This window comes from Protopterus annectens, chromosome 2.part0, assembly GCF_019279795.1.
Source record: "Protopterus annectens isolate FY-2018-M chromosome 2.part0, PAN1.0, whole genome shotgun sequence".
NCBI lineage: Eukaryota > Metazoa > Chordata > Ceratodontiformes > Protopteridae > Protopterus > Protopterus annectens.
In genome coordinates, this window is record NC_056728.1 from 1,315,745,996 (window position 1) to 1,315,765,345 (window position 19,350).

Here is a 19,350-nt window from a genome sequence, read left to right on the forward strand (position 1 = left end):
AAAAAAAGGTTGCTTATTACATCTGAAATGTTAAAGTGATGCTTGCCTCTTGGAAACATTTGAAGCACATCAAGTCAGTTTGTGATATTGCCTGGAGCTTTAAATGTGTGGCAAATACCAAACATTCATGTTAGAAAAAGAAAATGGATGTGGAACATAAAAGTGAGACACTTTGAGTCCCCCTCCCCATCTTTAGAGTTGTACCTTTAATGAATGAAGGCACACATTAAGTTCGACTGTAATATTTTCAATAAGCAGAAGTTTACAAAAGTTTCTCATTTTTTTTACCAGTGAAAACTATGTTTTTAAGTCTGTACTTCCTTTTATGGGGTGTCTGTCTGTGTATAATTCAGCTAAAATGTTAGAAGATGCATGTACCGTTTACTGTAGACACCTATATTAACAGAGTTTCCAGATAAAGTAAACTATTGCAGTGCTTTCTTCAGTAGCCAATTTGCATCATGTTGTGCCTTTATTGTGGAAGTCCCATGTTGTTTTTAAATTGAATTGTGCTATTTTTGTTTGCCATATGTAGTTGGTTCAGAAGCCCATTTCTCTCTGTTGTAAAGTTGCATGTGGCAAAAGAAACAAGCTCTGTTAACACACTGGCAGCTGTCAGTGCGGCGTGGTTTTGACATGCAGTGCAGTGGCGCTAACAAATTAACAGCCTGACCATTACTGTCTTCTGCAATGCATATGGAGTTATTTATTTATTTATTTTTTGCTCTAAATCTGTCAGCTCAAAGAAACCTTGTGATGTTGATCAGACAACACCAGATATTATTCTTCGCCGTGATAACTCCTTTTTAGAATCCTGCCAGGGAAAGGAATCTGATTCTGAATCTGAAGAGGAGCAGAAAGTCCCAGACATTGAAAATGATGACTTTGCTGCACGTAGGGCAAGGTTGAGCCAATCATTTAGACCTAGAATGCCACAAAACCAATGTGTACCTCTTCTTGCTCAAACGGATGCAGGACAAAAGTCAAGCAAAAGGTTTGAAAACCATCTTAAGCTCCTTCTGCTTTTATTGTCATCAGTGCTTTTCATTTCACATACCAGCATATGATTTTATGTTTTAATAATTTATTATTTTACTAGGACAAGTTATGGTTTACTTTTTAAAAACTATATTTTAATGAGTTAGCATTTCCAGAAGCTGAATATATATATGGTTTTAATGTAAAATGACGATGTTTGCACTAGATCATGGTGGACTCGCACTTTGTATGGAATCGTCTGTTTAGATACTAAAAGCTAGCATGAAATCCATGACATTAGGCATGAGTTTTTTCACCCAGTTACGCTGCAAGTTGTTTTAAACTGTGAAATAGAATATAATGTCTTGGCATAGCTTGCAATGACATTAAAACAGGATATGCTAATGTTCTGTAGACGAGGCTTATGTTATTGTGTTTCATACTAAATGGTGCATAGATCATGACACATTTTAGGTGTCTCATTCTGTACACAGCTTTTACAGATTTGGCATCAGGAGGTAGTTGTAATATGTATATTCACACAGGGCTTGTGTTAGCTCATACAGATTCACGTTAGATGCACTAATTTCACATTACAAGTAGGTTTAGAGATTCTGCGTTTTCCTGTCTGCTAGTATTTGGGGAATTCATTAATTATGTATTATGTTGGTGTGTAACACCTGCCATTGTTTTCATTGCTGTTTTTATTTGTTTTTTCTTTCACTTTTTGTCTTTTTATCTAACATAAACGTTAATGGCATGTTATCATGCCCTCTACCTCTTTTAACTGCCCCCCTCCCTTTTGTTGTGTAATTGTATTGCACACGTTCAGCAAAATACAACCAGAAGATACCAGTCATACCTTAATTATAACTCGAAAAGAGAATCCATTCTTAAAGTCACAACAGGATGAGTCTGAGGATGAGGAAGAGCAGGCAAGAGTCCCTGATGTGAAGAGGGATGACTTGGCAAAACGGAAGACACAGCGAATCATAACACTGAAGACAGACTCCCAGGATCTTATAAAAGTCTGTGTGACACAGGCAGACATGGAGAAATGGGACAAGCTGAAAATATCGTCTGATGCAAGGTTTTTTAATTTTCTTTTTGATGCAGTGTGTACATTACCTTTTAGTGCTTTTACTTTTATTTATTGCCCTTTTCCTTGTAGCATCAGTTTCCTCATCATAATATTTACTTTTCTTATTCATTTTTACATGCTGTTTGCTCGTATACTTGCTGGCTTTACTGGCCATATAATTTCCTAGTGCAGGTCAGACCTGCCTTAAGATTTTCTCCCTATATGTAGGCATACCTGTCCATCAAGAAGGAAGATATGCCCCGCCCCACTCAACATACAGCAAACTCCATATTCTTATTTTGTTGGAGGTTTATAGCCCTGCATAACATTGTCTTTAGCCACCCCCCCCCCCTTTATATGAGTATGCCCACAGAAGCACAACTGAATGGGCAAAGAATAGACTAAATGCCATGTGACACACCTGAGTGTCCATTTCTGTTTGTGTAAACTGTAGATAGGCAGTTTCATCTCCTTCCTCATCCTTCTGAGTTAAAACTGTATATTCACTACATTTTTTCAGGGTTCACCTTGCTAGATGGGAACTAAGGACCTTAATCTCTGCAAAAATATCAGTACCAGCATGGCACAGCCAGAACAGGTACAGGTCAGAGAAAACAGAATATAACTTTTCTTTCAGTGTTCACAGTGCACTGCATTTGGAGAACTTTGCCTTATTTACTTATTCTTCCCAATTTAAACTGTATCCTCCAGTATTAATAAATAAAAACAAAAGCGTTAGCCACATTACAATGAAAACGGTTTTAGGGAATTGCCCCATAACATTAACATGTCTTCTTAGAGGGACTGTACTAATGAGGCACTTCATGTTTTGGGCACAGTAGTGCTACTCATCTGTTAAGCAAACCCTGCACTTGTGTTTTAATGTATTTATTTATGTATTTGATTATTTAAAGCTGTCATTTGTCTGTCTTTCTGACAGCTGCTTTCAGTTGTATAATGTTATTGGCCAGCTGTGCTGCTCTGATGGTTTGGAGATGAGAGTTATGACTTTTTTATTTAAGAGTGACTTTTGGCAGCTTTTCTAACTGGTTATTACAGTTGTATAATGTCATTGGCTGGCTATGTTGTTCAGATGCTTTAGGTATGTGAGTTTTATTTCAGACTATTATCTGTCAGTTTTTCTGACATGTGATTACAGCTTTGCAGTGTCATTGGCTAACCGTGTTGTGCAAATGCTTTGGGGGATGAGAGTCACGACTAAGCATTTTTATTTGTTTTCTGACATATATTTATAGCTTTGCAAGGTTATAGACTGGCTGTGTTGTGAAAATGCTTTGGGGATGAAAGTTATGAGTTTTTGTTTATTTTTAGGGATGTATATAGTCATTCAGCTCATGTCCCCAAAATGTATATATATATATATATATATATATATATATAAATATAGATAGATATTTGTATATATGTGTGTGTGTGTGTGTGTGTCTATATGATGAATGGGTGGTACAGTGGTGCAGCAAGTAGCATTGTTGCCTCACAGCAAGAGATCATCTGGTTCAGTTCTCGGCTCGGATGTCTTTTGTGTGGCGTGTGCATGTTTTCCTTATACTTGCGTGGGGTTTCTCTAGGTGCTCCAGTTTCCTCTCACATTTCACATACATATAGTAGGTGGACTGCACACTCTAAATTGGCTGTAGATGAGTGTTTGTGGTGCAAAAGAACAGCCGCAGCAGGATAGCTACCTAGTGCTGTGAACATTGGCTCTAGGTTATGGTCACTGTTTGTGTGGCACACTGACCCCATGAACAAAATGGGAAACAGGAGGTTGATGCTGATGCTTGCCTGCCATATAGGCATGTGCTTACATCTGTGTAACTCCATTGGCGAACTGTGTTATCCAGATGCTTTGGGAATGAAAGTTATAATTAGGACTGTTATTTGTCTTTCTGACATGTGGTTACAATCGGGAATTGTCACTGGCTGGCTGTGTGCAAATTCTTTGGGGATGTATACTTGGGCTTGTAACTCCAGGTAGCATACCCACTGAGAGGGACTGTACTAATAAGGCACTTCATGCTTTGGGCACAGTAGTGCTTCTAATCTGTTTAACCCACCCAAGCTTTCTGATTAGGTGGAAGTGGGTCTCAAGGCGTTTTAGGATGACGAGAGAAAACATTTCCAGTATGTCACACAAGCATCCTTCATTACGGTAGTAGGTCCATGTGTCTAATACTGCTCCTACCAACAAATCTGGGAACATTTACATTGCTTGGTGTTATATCTCATACCACACATAATTGTACCTGTATAGAAATCCATTTAGAACCAACCTGTTACTTTTAAATATGTGCTTAGGTCACATATGTGCTGCAGACAACATTGCAATGCGGGGTAAATTTGAACCTTTATCCCCCTTAATTTAATATAATCCCTTCTGTAATTACACCATGTTTTAGTCATTCCTACCACATGCAGGTATTGATTCATGCTATGTCAGCTCAGTCTGACATGTCCCCCCCAATGGACATTAAAGGATCTCACTTAAATAAGTAACAGGAGTCAACTGTTTTTGTATAATGCATCTAATCTTGCAGCAAGGATTAATCAAAAGCATGCGCTGTTTTTTTTTTTTTTTAAACAGTTTTATTCATATAAATGTAAAGCAAACTTAACATAATAATTGGATACAGTTTGAAAAAAATCAGCATTACCTATATGGACTGAAGTGATGTTTATTACAGCCACAGCAAATTGTGTGTGCGCTGAGTTCTGTGGGTATTTTAAGTACAATAATATCATACACTTCATTATGCTTTTTGTATAGTATACCTTTTTGTATAGTATACCTTTTTGTATAGTATACCTTTTTGAAAAGGAGTAAGTTTACTTAACCAAAAACGCAATATCCCACTGCCCTTGCAGATTTATTTCTAAGGTTCATGCATACTTTCTTTTTCTGTCTTTTTTTCCATGTTGACTTATTGCATCACTGTTTATTCCAAATGTGGCTAGAGATCAGAAGTGTGAACCAGGAGGGCACAAATACCATACAGAAACACAGCATGAAATTACACCAAATGTCTTGTCTCAAGGTGATTTTACAAGTAGCACGACAAGGGCATCTAAAAAACCTGCAGGCTCTAGACAGCGCTTTGTGCATTTTGGTCCTGTGACAGAGATCGATCAAATAAAGTGGGATGATGTCAGCACTGTCAAAGAAAATACAGAATGTGAGCAGGAGGCCAAAGTTTACAGTGGACATTCTGTGGTTTGCTCACTTGGTGACGCTGTGGTTCCAAATGGTTCTTCATCTGTGCAGTACAGCTCAAGCAAAGACAGTGCTCACACTTCACCAGATCACTCCAGGTATATGGAGAGCTTGCCTTAGCAGAAATGGTTTGAGATAGAGTCTGGACACATCTGACAGCAGAAGCTTGTCTGTTGGATGACAGTGTGATACCAAACGTGGCTGTTTGTCATGGGATTGGATGTAGTGTGTTCAGATGTTGTATCTGCATGACATGTTTATGCTTCACAGTGCAACTCTGTAAAATAAATGTTGGAATGTGTACTAAACAAACACGTCTTGGTGATTTCACTGTTTGCTTTGATTAGTAATAGTGATAGGTGTGTAGGCCTTCTTGATGTAATACTGCCAAATGTCTAAGTTCATTTATTGAGGAATAATGGATTGAACAACTGGAATTTAGCCTGGTTGTATGCACTTAAAACATCACAGTCATCCTACCTTTCACTAAGTTACGCTACTGCAGAAACATTCAATGTCATGAGGAAAAATAAAACAGGGCTGTTAGCCGCAGAGATGTTTTATATCATTCATGGGACTGTAAGCCTGTGTACTTCTAATCGATAGTGCATAACACCACTGAATCTTGGCTCACATCTGCATTTAATTAGCCACAAAGTAGTTGTTATTTCTATATGTTTCTGAAGCAGTATTGCATTCCTGTCCTTAATCTTCAGTTAATTTTGTGTGGTGCCGCATGTCTTTAACAAATCACTAACAGCTGAACTTTTCTGCATTTACTATATCAGCGTTATACTAGCACTTGATTGGTTTTCTTTCTTTCCTTGGAGTGCGTGAGTTTGGTTTTGCAGTACATGTGCTTTGTTCTGTAACATTATCCTTCTTTCCTGGTTTAAACTAATGATACTTTCCTTTCCACCCTCCCCAAACCCCAATTATTAATGTTTCCTTACTAGTTGCTTAGCACGGTCTTGTAGTCCCGACTTTTGTAGACGAATGCCTTCACCTGTCTCAGCTGCCTGCACTGGGGGACAAATGGAGAAATCATACAGGTCTCCCAAATGGCTTCCAAACAACAAAAAGGAAGATGAACAATATGGAGTTACAAATGTGGAGATTGGCAATACAGTGGCAATACATTCTACAGATATTCAGCATGAGATGGAGCAGACTTGTGGCCAGACCCTGCCGGTTTTGGTACTTCCCCAACACAAGAAAGACCTTATCAAAGGGAATTTAAAGAATGAACACACAAGGAGAGAAACTGAAGATGAAAGGCAACAGATGTGAGCTTTTTGATTGTTCCATTCCGCATGTTGTAATTCCCTTTCCGAACTTTAACATGATTGTCCTGCTTTGTTTCTAAACTAATCCTGCTTGCACAAAGCTTGGCATAGTATTGAATCACTGGTCACTCACAAGCGATGCTGTTGCTGTGGATAGTGATGCTTCTCTGTTAAACTGCTTGACATGGTGTGCTTTGTTTTGCTGGTAAGGCTTTTATTAAATACTGATGTGGAGACTGCCTTATGGTAGATGAGAAAATGCAAATAAATGTAAAATGAGGCACTAAAAAGATAGCAAAGCTTTATGCCCATCAAAATGTTCCCTTAGCTTGTTTGGTGTGGTGTTTTTGTGGGGCAACTGAATGTCCCTCATCACTAGGAAGCAAGCAGTTGTCTTTCCCATCAGGTCCAAGTGACATCACCATAGCGTGGGTTCAAATGTTTCTAGGTTTTGCTGCAAAGGCTGAAAAATAGGGTTGATAAGGTGCTCTCAAAAATCCCCTTCACAAACAAACAAAAAAAAAAACTTAGCCTTTGTAATAATGCGTTCTTAATGCTTAATGCTTACCTATTTATTTAATTTTGTGGATGTGCCTTCCTTATGCCAGATAGATTATTGTGGTATGTTTGTGAACATAAAATGAAAAAAATATGATGTGGGGGCCTTCATTTAGGTTGTACAGCAGAATGGTCATGTCAGAGACCTTGACCATAAGTCACTGATAATAAACTTATAGTGAAGAATGCATTGCAGTTAGTTATGGTTTGCTTAAAACAGATTTATTAAAGTGTGTTGTCTGAGCATTATGTACTGTATAGTTAGTAGTCATGCCATCAGTTTGTGACAGGGGGATGAAGATGATGGTGATGATGGTGACCTTGGGAGACTTCTTAAGTTTCACTCTCGAAGTCCAACATGCTAATCACCCTTCAGTGGCACAGGAGCTGTGTATGGTCCATATATTAGGAGTGCCTGGCCCAGACCAACATGCTTATCACCCTTCAGTGGCACAGGAGCTGAGTATGGTCCTTACATTAGGAGTGCCTGGCTCAGACCAACATGCTTATCACCCTTCAGTGGCACAGGAGCTGTGTATGGTCCATGTATTAGGAGTGCCTGGCCAAGACCAACATGCTCATCACCCTTCAGTGGCACAGGAGCTGTTTATGGTCCATATTTTAGGAGTGCCTAGTCCACCTAGGCTGACAGGTTCCCCTTTACTTGCTATATACCTTGTTTAGCTGATGTTTCCCCACCAGAAGAGATTTTTATTGTGCACAGGTTTAAATTCTGTCTAATTTGGTAGTGGGCTGTTCCATGTGTCTGTTCTGGTTTCTGAGAAGAAGTGCTTAAAACTTCCTGCACATTTTTTCTTCATCTTCATAACACAAGCTGTTACACTTTAACATGTTTCCTGAAAAAGTATTTCCATTACCTTCTCTGTTTATTCTGTTTCACTGTTTGAAAACCTCGGCTGTATCTACCTTGTCGTTTTTTACAGGGAGTTTTCTGCAGAAGGTGTCCCTGCATAGTTGCCACACTATATGACATTTTACCTCTTATTTACATCATCTTGCAGATGTGCATTTCTGAGTTTCATTCAGTACCAAATGCAGCTTTTACAGTGACATTACTTCATTCTACTTTCTCTTCATTGCTGTTAGAACCCTAGACTCTCTGTGCAGCCTTGTTTTATCACTTTTGTACTCTCGTGTCTTCAAATGCTGTTATAGAAGCCAAACTGTGGGAATCTCTCCTTTGTTTTCTTAAATGTCATCCATCTTAGTCAATTTTCTGTTCACATATAAAAGCATATTTCAAGACTACAAGAAAATGTAACTGATATCTCTCTGATCATGTACCTTAACCAAGTCTGGTTGACATACCTTGCTCTGACTCTGTTTTTGACTGTGATTCTTTCAGCATGCCAACTCTGATTTCCACTCTGTATATAATGCATGCGTATATTATACTTTTTGTCACTTTATGTGTACCGCCATTTATCTATTGCCTTTATACCCTCAAGCCAGCTGTAGTATTTGCTTTATATACATTCTATGTATATTCACTCTGTATATAATGTCATGTAACTATTGTGTAATGATTGTGTTTTTCCTGGACTGAGATTGAAATGGGTCCAGTGGGATGAGTGCTCTTCCCTGGTTAACAAACTGAAATTAAAATAAAATATGTTTAGCTGTTTGGAGGATATCCAGAGCTCATGCGACACGGAGTGTTCTGCTTTTCATTTTCTGGGACCCGGGAGTATCATTTCCCTTTGTTTGTGTTATATGGAATTACATTTCTTACAGTCATTGAATCTCATCCAGGTACCATTCCCTCCTGCATGAGTGTCAGTAATACATTACGTCTTTAACAATAAAAGTATGTGAATGCCAATGCAATTCTGACACCTTTACAGTGTCCCTAGCATAGGCATTAAGGAGCATACCTTAGTCTCTTATTGCAAGAAATCTAAACAAAGCTCAAAATAATGAAGGAACAAAGGCCCCAATATTGGGACAAATTTTAGATGTTGTTCTTTTAAACATAGAAAGTTGCTAGAGTAACAGGATTTGTTTTAAGCATACATTTTTCGGAAGAATATGAAGTGTGAAACTCAAATGTATATCATTATTTAGTGACTTTAATCCTCAATGATTTGCCAGAAAACTACAAATTTTATGTAGTTATTATTTGTTTACCTGGAAAGTCCAGCTTGGAATGAAGACTATATTCAGCAGAGGCCTGGGGAGAAATGCTCCAGATGTATGTCTTTGTGGGAGAAAACCAGAGCACCCAGAGGAAACCCACACAAACGCAGGGAGGACATGCAGATTCTGCACAGAAGGTACCCTAGCCAAGAATCAAACTAGAGAATCTCTTGCTGTGAGGCAACAATGTTAACCGCTGCTCCACTGTGGCATCTGACATTACTGCATCTCTGAAAGTTTAGCTCACTTAATGTTCAGTGCTACTCTCAAGTATGTTGTTGTTTTTAGTTCTCTCTGTAGAGGCTTGAGTATGCAGTTACCTGTTTGTTAATACCTATTGCTGTGCCAAACTCTAATTCTGTTATCTGCTTAAGGCACTGAATTTAATCAGCAGAGACTTATGTTTTCTTTATAAAAGACCCTTCACTGGTCCATAAAAAATGTGTATTAAAAAGGCAATTCTTGCCACTGAAGTAGAAATACAAAGGTACCAAGCCCTACAGTCTAAGGTTACATGTAAAAGGAGCACTCTGCGACTCATGCCTCCTCCTTTTGCTGTTCTTGAATATTTTGTTGACAGTTCTACTTTTTAAGCATGACAGCTCCATATTTTACAGTTTTTAATTCCACATTCTATATGCGTCCACTTAAGCCTTAGCCAACAGTTGTGAGTTTAAGCATTAATGCCCATCACAGCCAACATATCTCTATGCAATCCCAATAAGATGTCAGTGTTTCTTCATCTTTCACAATTTTCAGTTAAGAAGATATTCAGTATTAAGACAGCTTGAAAAAGTGGTGGTGGTGTATGAAGAAAGTTGAAATGTTTTCTCTTTCTGCCATTTTGTTTACATGCAGTGAAATTGCATTTTGGGCTGTCATCTGCAATGCTTAATGTGGCTTCTCACTTGCTTTCTTAGCCATATCATCTATGTATGGATATGCTACTTTCACAGTAGATCCTTTCCTACCAAGGCTTTATTCCTCTGCAGCGCAATGCTACCAAAAATAATGAGCTTTGTTCATAATCCTAGTACCCCTGTTTGCTGTTACTGAAATATTCTCTCTGATAACCAAGCCCTTCCCAGTGTTTTGACCTTGCCTGCTCCCCTGTCCCATCCTGGTATGTGCTGTTTGAACTATCCAGTTTTCCTTTTAGTTATGACCTCCCTGCCCTCCTCTCCTCCGTAGATTAGCCTTATTTCCTACCAGTGTTGTTTAGTGCATATTGTTGTTTTGCATGCCACTTAATTGGTTTGCTGTGATCAATGGTTCTGTTACTGCTGATAATATTGTTAATTCTTATTGCTTGTTTGTTAAATTATCAAAATAATAGTTTTCTGTTTTTCTCTCTGTCTTACTGTACACGAATTCACCTCTAAACTAATGGAGGACAGTTCATTTTGTCTTTGTTGGTAATAACGTTTGAACTGTAAACACTAAGAACATGAATGTACTTGAGATATGACATAGTTAATTTTATTTGAGTACCCATGTGCAGACATATTGTCATGTAGCAAGATATCCTTTATTTAGTGCTTTTTTTCTTTGAATTAATAGATGCATGATGTTCAGTATCTGTTTATTGAAACTGCTGTGTAATATCACTGTTATGCAGCAGGCACACTACTGATGGCAGTCAGTAGGTCAGCTTGTTTTGAAGATTGTAGGGGCATTTACAAAAATGAGAATGAAGTTAGAACAGGCTGACTTTGATGATTATATCAATGTATTGTTTGCTCCTTTTGCTTTTTCTTTTTAATAAAATTTAGGGGAGCATGTTGAAAGGAAAGAGCAAAGTATAAGAAGGGATTGAGAAACAGCTTATATGTTCATAGGTTCATAGGTATTTACTAGGCCAACGAACACAAGGGCCTTTTTAAGACTAGCCATGCATCCCACATCTCTGAAAGTTCTGATACCCTTGACAATTGTAAGCAAGGGCCTGGGAGATGAACCATTTACAGGTTACCTGTGTCCATTAGAGATGTAGGTGCCAAACCAGGGATGAAGTTCCGGTTTCCCATCCAGTTGTCCCAAGTTGCAGTTGAATTGAGTTAGGGAGGAACTCTGCTTCACATGAATGGGGAGCCGGTTCAATAGACGTGGTATTCTCTGGGATACATACCTATCACTCCAGCAGGTCCTATTTATATCACAGGTAAGGTTTAAGTCTTTAGAATGGGTAATTCTGGTGCTGTTTGTTTTGTGGATATGCAGGAGGTCCATCAAAGTGGGGTCTGATAATGCCATGTATGCCAGGCATAGATCTCCCCTCAAAAGCCTGTAGGAGATAAAGTACAGGGATAGGGCCTTGAGGCGGTCTGCATAGGACATTTTACTTACACCCGATATTCTTTTAGTGAGAAGTCTCTGTGGACTTTCCAATTGTTGGATATGTCTAGTTAGGTACATATCCCCAGGGGGGCACTGTACTCAGTGATAGGTCTGATGAATGCCGAATACAGTGAAACAATGACTTCCTTGGACTTAGATGCCATACCTTTGTTTATAAGTTGAGCAACATAGAATGATTTACTCACTACTGTAGACACATGATGGCCAAAGGCTAGACTGCTGTCTATGTGTGTCCCTAAGTCCCTGACTACTGGGTCAACTTTAAGGGGTGTGTTGACAATATGACAGTTACCAGGGATGGTTGACTTCCCTAAGGATACTATTACGCATTTCTTGGCATTTAATTTTAGTCCATGGCTCTGACACCAGTTCTTTGTCTGTTTTGGCCCTTCCTGGAGAATATTTGTGTCACTGTGAGATTCAATGATAGCTCCTAATTTGCAGTTGTCTGCAAATGTAGTCAGCCAGAGACCACTGACATTGTCCTTGACATCTGAGAGGTCTATGCTGAAAAGAAGCGGTCCAAGGATTGACCTCTGAGGGGCTCCACTTGTGACTGCCCTCTTTGCAGAGGTGGACTCTCCACCAGGTGACATATAGGTTTGTACCCGACCTCTTGAGTTTGTTAACAATGCCCGAGTGGGGTATTATGTCAAATGACTTGACCAGGTCAAGGTAGGCAGTGTGAACCATTTTGCCCTCATCCATTGCTTTGGTGACCTTCTCAAAGAAGTCCACCAGGTTGAGTTTACATGATTTGCCCTTGATGAAACCAAACTCGGTTGGGTCCAGTGTCTGGAGGTTTAATATATCTCTGTTGATCATCTTCATGAGAATTCTTTCCATAGCTTTACATATGTCTAGTGAGACTTATGGGTCTGTAATTTCCAGGGTCTGTAGACGGCCCACCCTTGTGCAGATGGATGACTGTTGCCTTTCTCCATTCATGAGGCAGGAAACCTGTTTGAAGGCTACAGTTAAGTAGTAATTCCAGAGGCCATGATAGCTCATATTTAGTGCTATTTAGAAGGCATCCTGGGATATTGTCTTGGCCCATTGATGCAGTGTTCTTGGTCTTAGCGAGAGCATTAAGGACTTGTTCCCCTAGTGATAGTAGGGGGAGTTATAGTTGATGATATTTCCTGAGGGGAGGTTGAGGAGGAGAGAGGGGTAAAGTTGGAGCTGAATTTGTCAGCCAGGAGGTTTGCTATGTTCTCTGGCTCAATATAGGTGGCTGTCTATTTAATTCCTAGCAACATAAGCCATTTTCAGCATGGCTGACTCATGCAGGAGTACTGCAGACTGCTAGAGAATGCTGAATGACTACTGAGCATGTCTTCTTGTCTGTGCCTGCTATAATTAAAAGGTAGAGAAGCTATGAGAAGAAATTTCTTGGTGGTTGGTCACGTGCCAGTTTCATTAAATGTGTTGATGATTCCAGAACAGTTAGCTGTATACATGCATTAATGATTTTGACTTGTGGTATGCTGTTAAGTAACTACTACACCTGCACTAAACTTCTAAACACAGGTGTTAGAGCAGGCTTTATTTGAGACAGGTTATTTGCCATTTAATTTCAGCTTACATTATATGATATTGATGTTCTTTGTGTTTCTCTGCTGCAGTCATCACATTTGGGTTATCCCTGCTAGGGTAGCCATCGGCCGGCCTGAATACCAGATACTTAGTATTTCTGTGTCAGTTGCTATCGCTTGAGGACTGACGTCAGATCATCAGTAGTAGAAAGTAATGCAGCTGATGCCATTACATCAGTCTTTCTTGTCATGGAGCCTGAAGCAGAAGCAGTTCGCACAAGTGCCAGTCGGCCACTACCTGAGTTTTTGTTTACCGAATTGAAGTTGAAGTCTTCTAAAGCTAAGTACCCCATAGGGGATCCTTTTTTCTTGCACTAACCGATGTCAGAAAAAGTTAATAATTGTCTTGCCTGTGGAAAGAAAATAACACACCAAGACTTCCACTCTTACTGCGTCAATTGTTTAGGCCCAGACCATGATGTCCCTCATTGTCACTTCTCTGCTTTGTTCAACGCCAGAACTATCCATCGTTGGGCCCTTATTGTAGCCAGATATAATTGCTTACAGTCCTCGAATTCCAATGTGGCTTTGGTAAGCCATCCGACAGCAGATCTTCCAAAAAAACGTAAAGATAAAGACAGCAACAGACCACACAGGTCCAGTCCTACCACAACACTTCCGTTAAGCTAGTCATCAGTTCTGCGGTACTCAGTGAGGTGCTTTCACAACCCCTGATGCCCACTTCTGTTGATTCGCAGGCCACCACCGAGACACTTTCAGAGTCCGGTATGCCACAAAACTCTTCTTCGACTAAGGATCCTGCAGTTGTCTCTACCTTGGATGGGTCCGGAGCTGCTGAGCAGGCACCGGCTTCCGAGGAAGTTCTTTGCACTACCAAATCTCAACACAAACCGACATTTTCTTTCACGACTACCATTCTTTCTAAAACTACCATATTTCTTAGGCCCAGGGTACGAACCACACCGAAGAAACTGACGACCCACTCTCAGGTGCCTGCTACCTTACCTCAGTCATCACAAATGCTTAAAATAGCAGAAGACCTTATTGTTCTGATCAGGGGAAGCCAAGCTACCCCCTCCAAAAGGAAAAGAGATCTGTCCCCTGTAGTTTTGTCTGAACAAGAGTCAGATGAATCTGATGCATCTGAATATGAAGAAATGCAACCCATCTCTGCTTATGAGAATTCTGATGCAGAGGATTCCATTCCTTCAGCCTCTCCCCCAGAGGACTTTTCCTTTGGGGAAACCCTGCATACTTTAAGGGTGCATTTCCAATGGGAGAGTCAAGACTACCCTCAGTCTAAAAAGAGACTCAGGAATTCCTAAATCTTCCACAGCACAGACCCTTGGCCATCCCCCCAGTCCTGGATGTTGTGGAGGATGTTTTCCTCGATTACAGCTTAACTCCTGATGCCCTTCCTCCTGCTCCAAGAAAACCAGACAGGCACTATAGAGTCCCTTACTCACACAAATACCTTTTTAAAAATCCTACTGCTGACCCTGAGGTCATTGCTCAAGGGCCAAAAGGAATTAAAGCAACCTCTGCTAAGAATCCCACCCCCTCAGTCAAGGATTCCCGAGCATTGGACAGATGGGGTAAAAAAGTATGCAGCTCAGCTACTCTTGCTATCAGGGCACTAAATTGTCAGTTCCATATGGTGAAGTTTCAGCAACATACCTTGGAACTCCTTAAACAAAAAATGTCTTCCTTTCCTGGTTGGGCAGAATCTAAAGATTTTCAAGAGTTAATGCATTCTGCAAATCAAGCAACTAAACACACCTTCCACTGTGGTTTTGATGCCCTACAAGCTTCTTGCAGGGCAGCAGTTACTGGATCTGACATTAGAAGGCATGCTTGGCTTAAGGAACAGCCCCTGCCGGACCATGTCAAATCTAAATTGTTGGATGCCTCCTTGCACAAAGATAACTTATTTGGCACTAAGACAGAAGAGGTCTTAAAAAAGTTGGAAGAAAAAGCAAATTCTGTGGAAACAGTTAAGGATTGCTTGTAGGTCCAGCCACCTAGGCTCAGCAGGCATTGTCCCTCCAAACACTGGTTCTTTCCTGCTCCCAGTAAACCGACCCAGCCTAGGCCCCATGGAAACAGACCCCCCCCCCCAGACAGCAGCCCCAAGGAATGCAGAGATCTAGGCAGTGGACTACCTCCACTTCAAAATCAGGGAGTTCTAAGCCACCCCCTTATGGTAAGAACTCATAATGACTCACCTCCTCCACCCCCTCCCTCTGCCCACCGTCACTTACCCCTACAAGGAAAACTTTCCTTTCACTCAAGCACCTGGGCCACCATTACCAAGGACCACTGGGTTCTGGACATTGTGTCTCAGGGATACAAATTTTCCTTCCACATCCTACCAACCCCAAAAGGATTCCCAGATCTACCACCAAATCAGAGGGCAGAGGCTCAAAAGCATATATTTTCCCTGCTCTCTGTGAGGGCAGTAGAGCAGGCTCCTCCAGAACAGATAGGCCAAGATTTCTACTCCAGACTTTTTCTGGTGCCCAGAAAAGAGGGCACCTGGTACCCCATCCTCAATCTATCCATTCTAAAAACCTTCCTGGTGATCCAAAAATTCAAAATGCTCACCCTCCAACAGATGCTACCCATGCTCTCCAAGGACGCTTGGCTAGGCACGCTGGATCTAAAAGAGGCTTACCTCAACATTCCTATCAGGGAATCATGCAGGAAATATCGCAGTTTCAGGGCAGGATCTCAACACTTTCAGTTTTCTGCACTTCTCTTAGGCTTATCTACTGCTCCCAGAGTTTTCACAAAATGTCTGGCTCCAGCCACTGCCTTTTGCAGACAAAGGAAAATTCAGATTTACCCATACCTAGACGACTGCTTCATTCAGGCATACAGCCAGGAAAAGCTGCTCAAGCACCTTGTCTTTGTAAAGACCCTACTAACCTCCCTAGGGTACACGATCAATGAAAAGAAATCCAAACAGGTGCCCACCCAAAGGATAATCTTCCTGGGAGCAAGTCTGGACACAGCATCCCAAATGGCATACCTTACTCCAGAGAAACAAATTTTCCTGACAGCCTAATTCTCTCAACTAGCTACCAGGCCCCAGCTATCTGCAAGGAAGATCCTGCAAACTCTGGGGTTCATGGCTTCTTGCATACCGCTCAATCCATATGCCAGACTGCACACCTCAGATATCTGGAAGTGTTAAAAATAGCCATAGTAAAGTATTCTGGCTGGATTCATACAAAATGGCTATCTGCAAAGCCAGAATAATGACTGCTTAACTTGAACAAATGACAACAATGACGGTAATTTTCATCCGTAAGCAACCCCTGTGGAATTTATTTTCCCAGCTCACTGCTATCAGAATAAAGTGTGCAATACAGTGCATCTTCCCCACATATGTTTCAGTGTCTTATCTCAAGAATGAGGGTAAAAGCTAAAAATGATGGTGGGTAAAGGACAAAAAATCAGTGACAGTTACTGCTATTATATAGTTAGAAACTTACTATAATGCAAGCTTTTCATAAGTATGTTTTTCTGAATGCTATTAAGTCTAAAAGTCAAATGTCTCACATCATTATTTAGTGATTGCACCCCCTTATTGATTTGCCAACAAAACCACAAACTTTGAGTATGATGATAAAAAATCAGAGATAGTTTTCCAAATCCAGGAAAGCTGAGAGCACTTTTGCTACCACCCCCAAACACATATACATGCATAGATGTGCCCTTCCATTACAGACACTTGTATGACTGTCAGTCTTCACCTCAAATCATTTATTGTGACCAAATGAATGAATAAATACAGAAGTGCCATGCAGGAGTCTATTTTTTCAGTTCACTGCTGTCATTATGCCGTATACAACACACTGCACCTACTTCCCCCTGTCTTGGTTCATGACTGAAGGAGAAAGCTAATTAATAACTGGGGACACGTGATCAAAATCAAGGACTGATATTTTTTATATGCTTTAAGTTACTAGAATAACAGACTTTGCATTAGCATGCATTTTCTAAAGTCTGTTAAGCATGAAACTGAAATGCCTGTCATCATTAGTGCATGCAAAAGTGCATGCTAATTGACAGAACACCACACATTTGTAAGACAGCAGTTCACAACATGCATCAATATCAGGAACAGTGTAAGGTTTCTGTACCCCGCAACACACACATGTACATATATGTATATATATTTTAGATGTGAGTGTGTGTCTCCATACACACTCGCATACACACACACACACACACACACACACACACACACACACACACACACACACACACACACACACACCCCTTGCCTTTCAACATGCTGGCAGCATGCCTGTAACAACAACAACAAAAATACTTAAAAAAAATATCCCTGCTCTCCTGTGCATACAGTTGCATGCAGGTTAATTCCTTCATTTCAGTCTCAAGCTGAATGAATCACCTGAGGAAGTCTGAGCCAATAGGAAGGGCTCCTTGCTTCTTCATAATGCAACCTTGTGTGCTAAAACCTGTAATCAGGCATGATTTCCTTATTCCCAATGTGGAATCGATATAACAGGCAATACCACAAGCTGTCCTTGGTTAAATGTTGACATAGCTGTACAAACACAATAGAAAATAGTGTTGTGAAGAAAGAGTGCTTTGTGGGAGGAATTAGGTAATGTCATCTATAGAAATGAACATAAATGAGAATTTTAAAGAAAATTTAATGAGTACAATGAATGATGCCATGAAACAAAAAAAAATAATCATCAGGATATATTAAGGAGAAATGAAAGTCAAGTGTTACCAAGCTCTAGTTAGTAAATGGTGAAGACTGTGTATTAACACCATCTATTTAAGCAGTGACATTGATATGATTGTTTAAGGTAGTTTTTCATCAATATTGTTACTGCATATAGGGAGGTAGACTTAATGAGTTTGCTACCTTACTATTGACAGACATCTTGGTGTGGCTAAAGTTGCAATGCGAAAGGTAGGGATAAGGTGCACTTTGTAAATACTTCCTAAGTTAGCAAAGTGTTTATGACCTGAACTCTAGTGACAGCTGTTAGAGTCTTACATTTCACTTTAATCTTTTTATTGTCAGCATAACAAAGCTGCACTAGTACTTTGTGGTTCACTGAGTATCTAATGTGGTATATTATAGGGTCTAGTTGTGGCTACTGCTCAAACCAGCACTGCCTGAGCTTGGTTAGAGGGGCACTTCTTTTGTATTAGTGTTTACCATGCCATAAGTTTGATCTTGTTACATTGTAGTCACTGTAAAGCAGGGTTGGAAGGGAGTTAAATCCAAAAAAAGTGTTTAGGTTCACTTTCTGTGTCACCTGCTTGTATTTCCTCTTAATAGCTTTCTAAATGGATGTGAGTGATACAGTGGTGTTCTTTTACTGCTGTTTTTAATAGTTGTTTTGACTCCATATGCAACCAGAACACTAGTGCATGATTGCATTTAAGTGGGTCTCTTAATTCACCATGGAATCTTGCATAAAACCTAGAAATATACAGGGTTAATGGTGGGAGGTGTATGGTGATGATGCAATTTTAGGTATTTATCCATAGTGCACTACCAGCATTTTCATGGGAAGGCATGGTAGGTGAATCATTTGCAGGGATTACAAATGGGCAGTGTTACATACCAGGAATTATAAATGCATTTATTCTTGTCTTACAAGCTACAAAGGGAATTATAGCCATAGAAAAGTGCCCTTAGCTGTGCAAATATCTGGCTAACCTCAATGGCTGCATTAGCAGTGTCTAGGAAGCCCATCTAACTTGCTGATATGCCCTTCAAACCTTCATATACCAAGGGATGGACCCTTAAAATTACCACGTCTCCCTGTGCTAATAAATGGCAACTTCCTTCTCACATTGCTAAATAGCTTTCAGGAAGGAAAATCAGATGTGTTGTACCCAGTTGGATAATAGGAAGTGCCCCGAGTCTAAAATGTAATATTTTATTTCATAGTAGTCTGATTTCTGGGCAAAATTAGCAGCTAATATACTCATTTTTGATATCTCCTATCTAATCCTGGCAGAGACAGGCAACTAGAATGGCAGACCCCCTAAAACAATTCCACTGTCAGCCTTGTAAAAGATTTTACATAGGTGTCAGAATGCCATAGACATAGAATGGTATACAGGTTTGTCAATTTATAAATCCTT

At 40.1% G+C, this 19,350-nt stretch overlaps 1 protein-coding gene across 6 annotated transcripts in view; it reads left to right on the forward strand.

Annotated features, from left to right (window-relative positions):
* LIMCH1 (LIM and calponin homology domains 1) overlaps positions 1-19,350 on the forward strand; it is a 1,973,196-nt gene that overhangs the window by 1,427,496 nt on the left and 526,350 nt on the right. For all 6 annotated transcript variants that reach the window (XM_044061504.1, XM_044061502.1, XM_044061501.1 and 3 more), the window contains exons 10-13: positions 740-994; positions 1,811-2,068; positions 5,033-5,386; positions 6,245-6,574. In XM_044061504.1, coding sequence (XP_043917439.1) covers positions 740-994; positions 1,811-2,068; positions 5,033-5,386; positions 6,245-6,574 — 1,197 coding nt within the window. The remainder of the gene's footprint in view (positions 1-739; positions 995-1,810; positions 2,069-5,032; positions 5,387-6,244; positions 6,575-19,350) is intronic.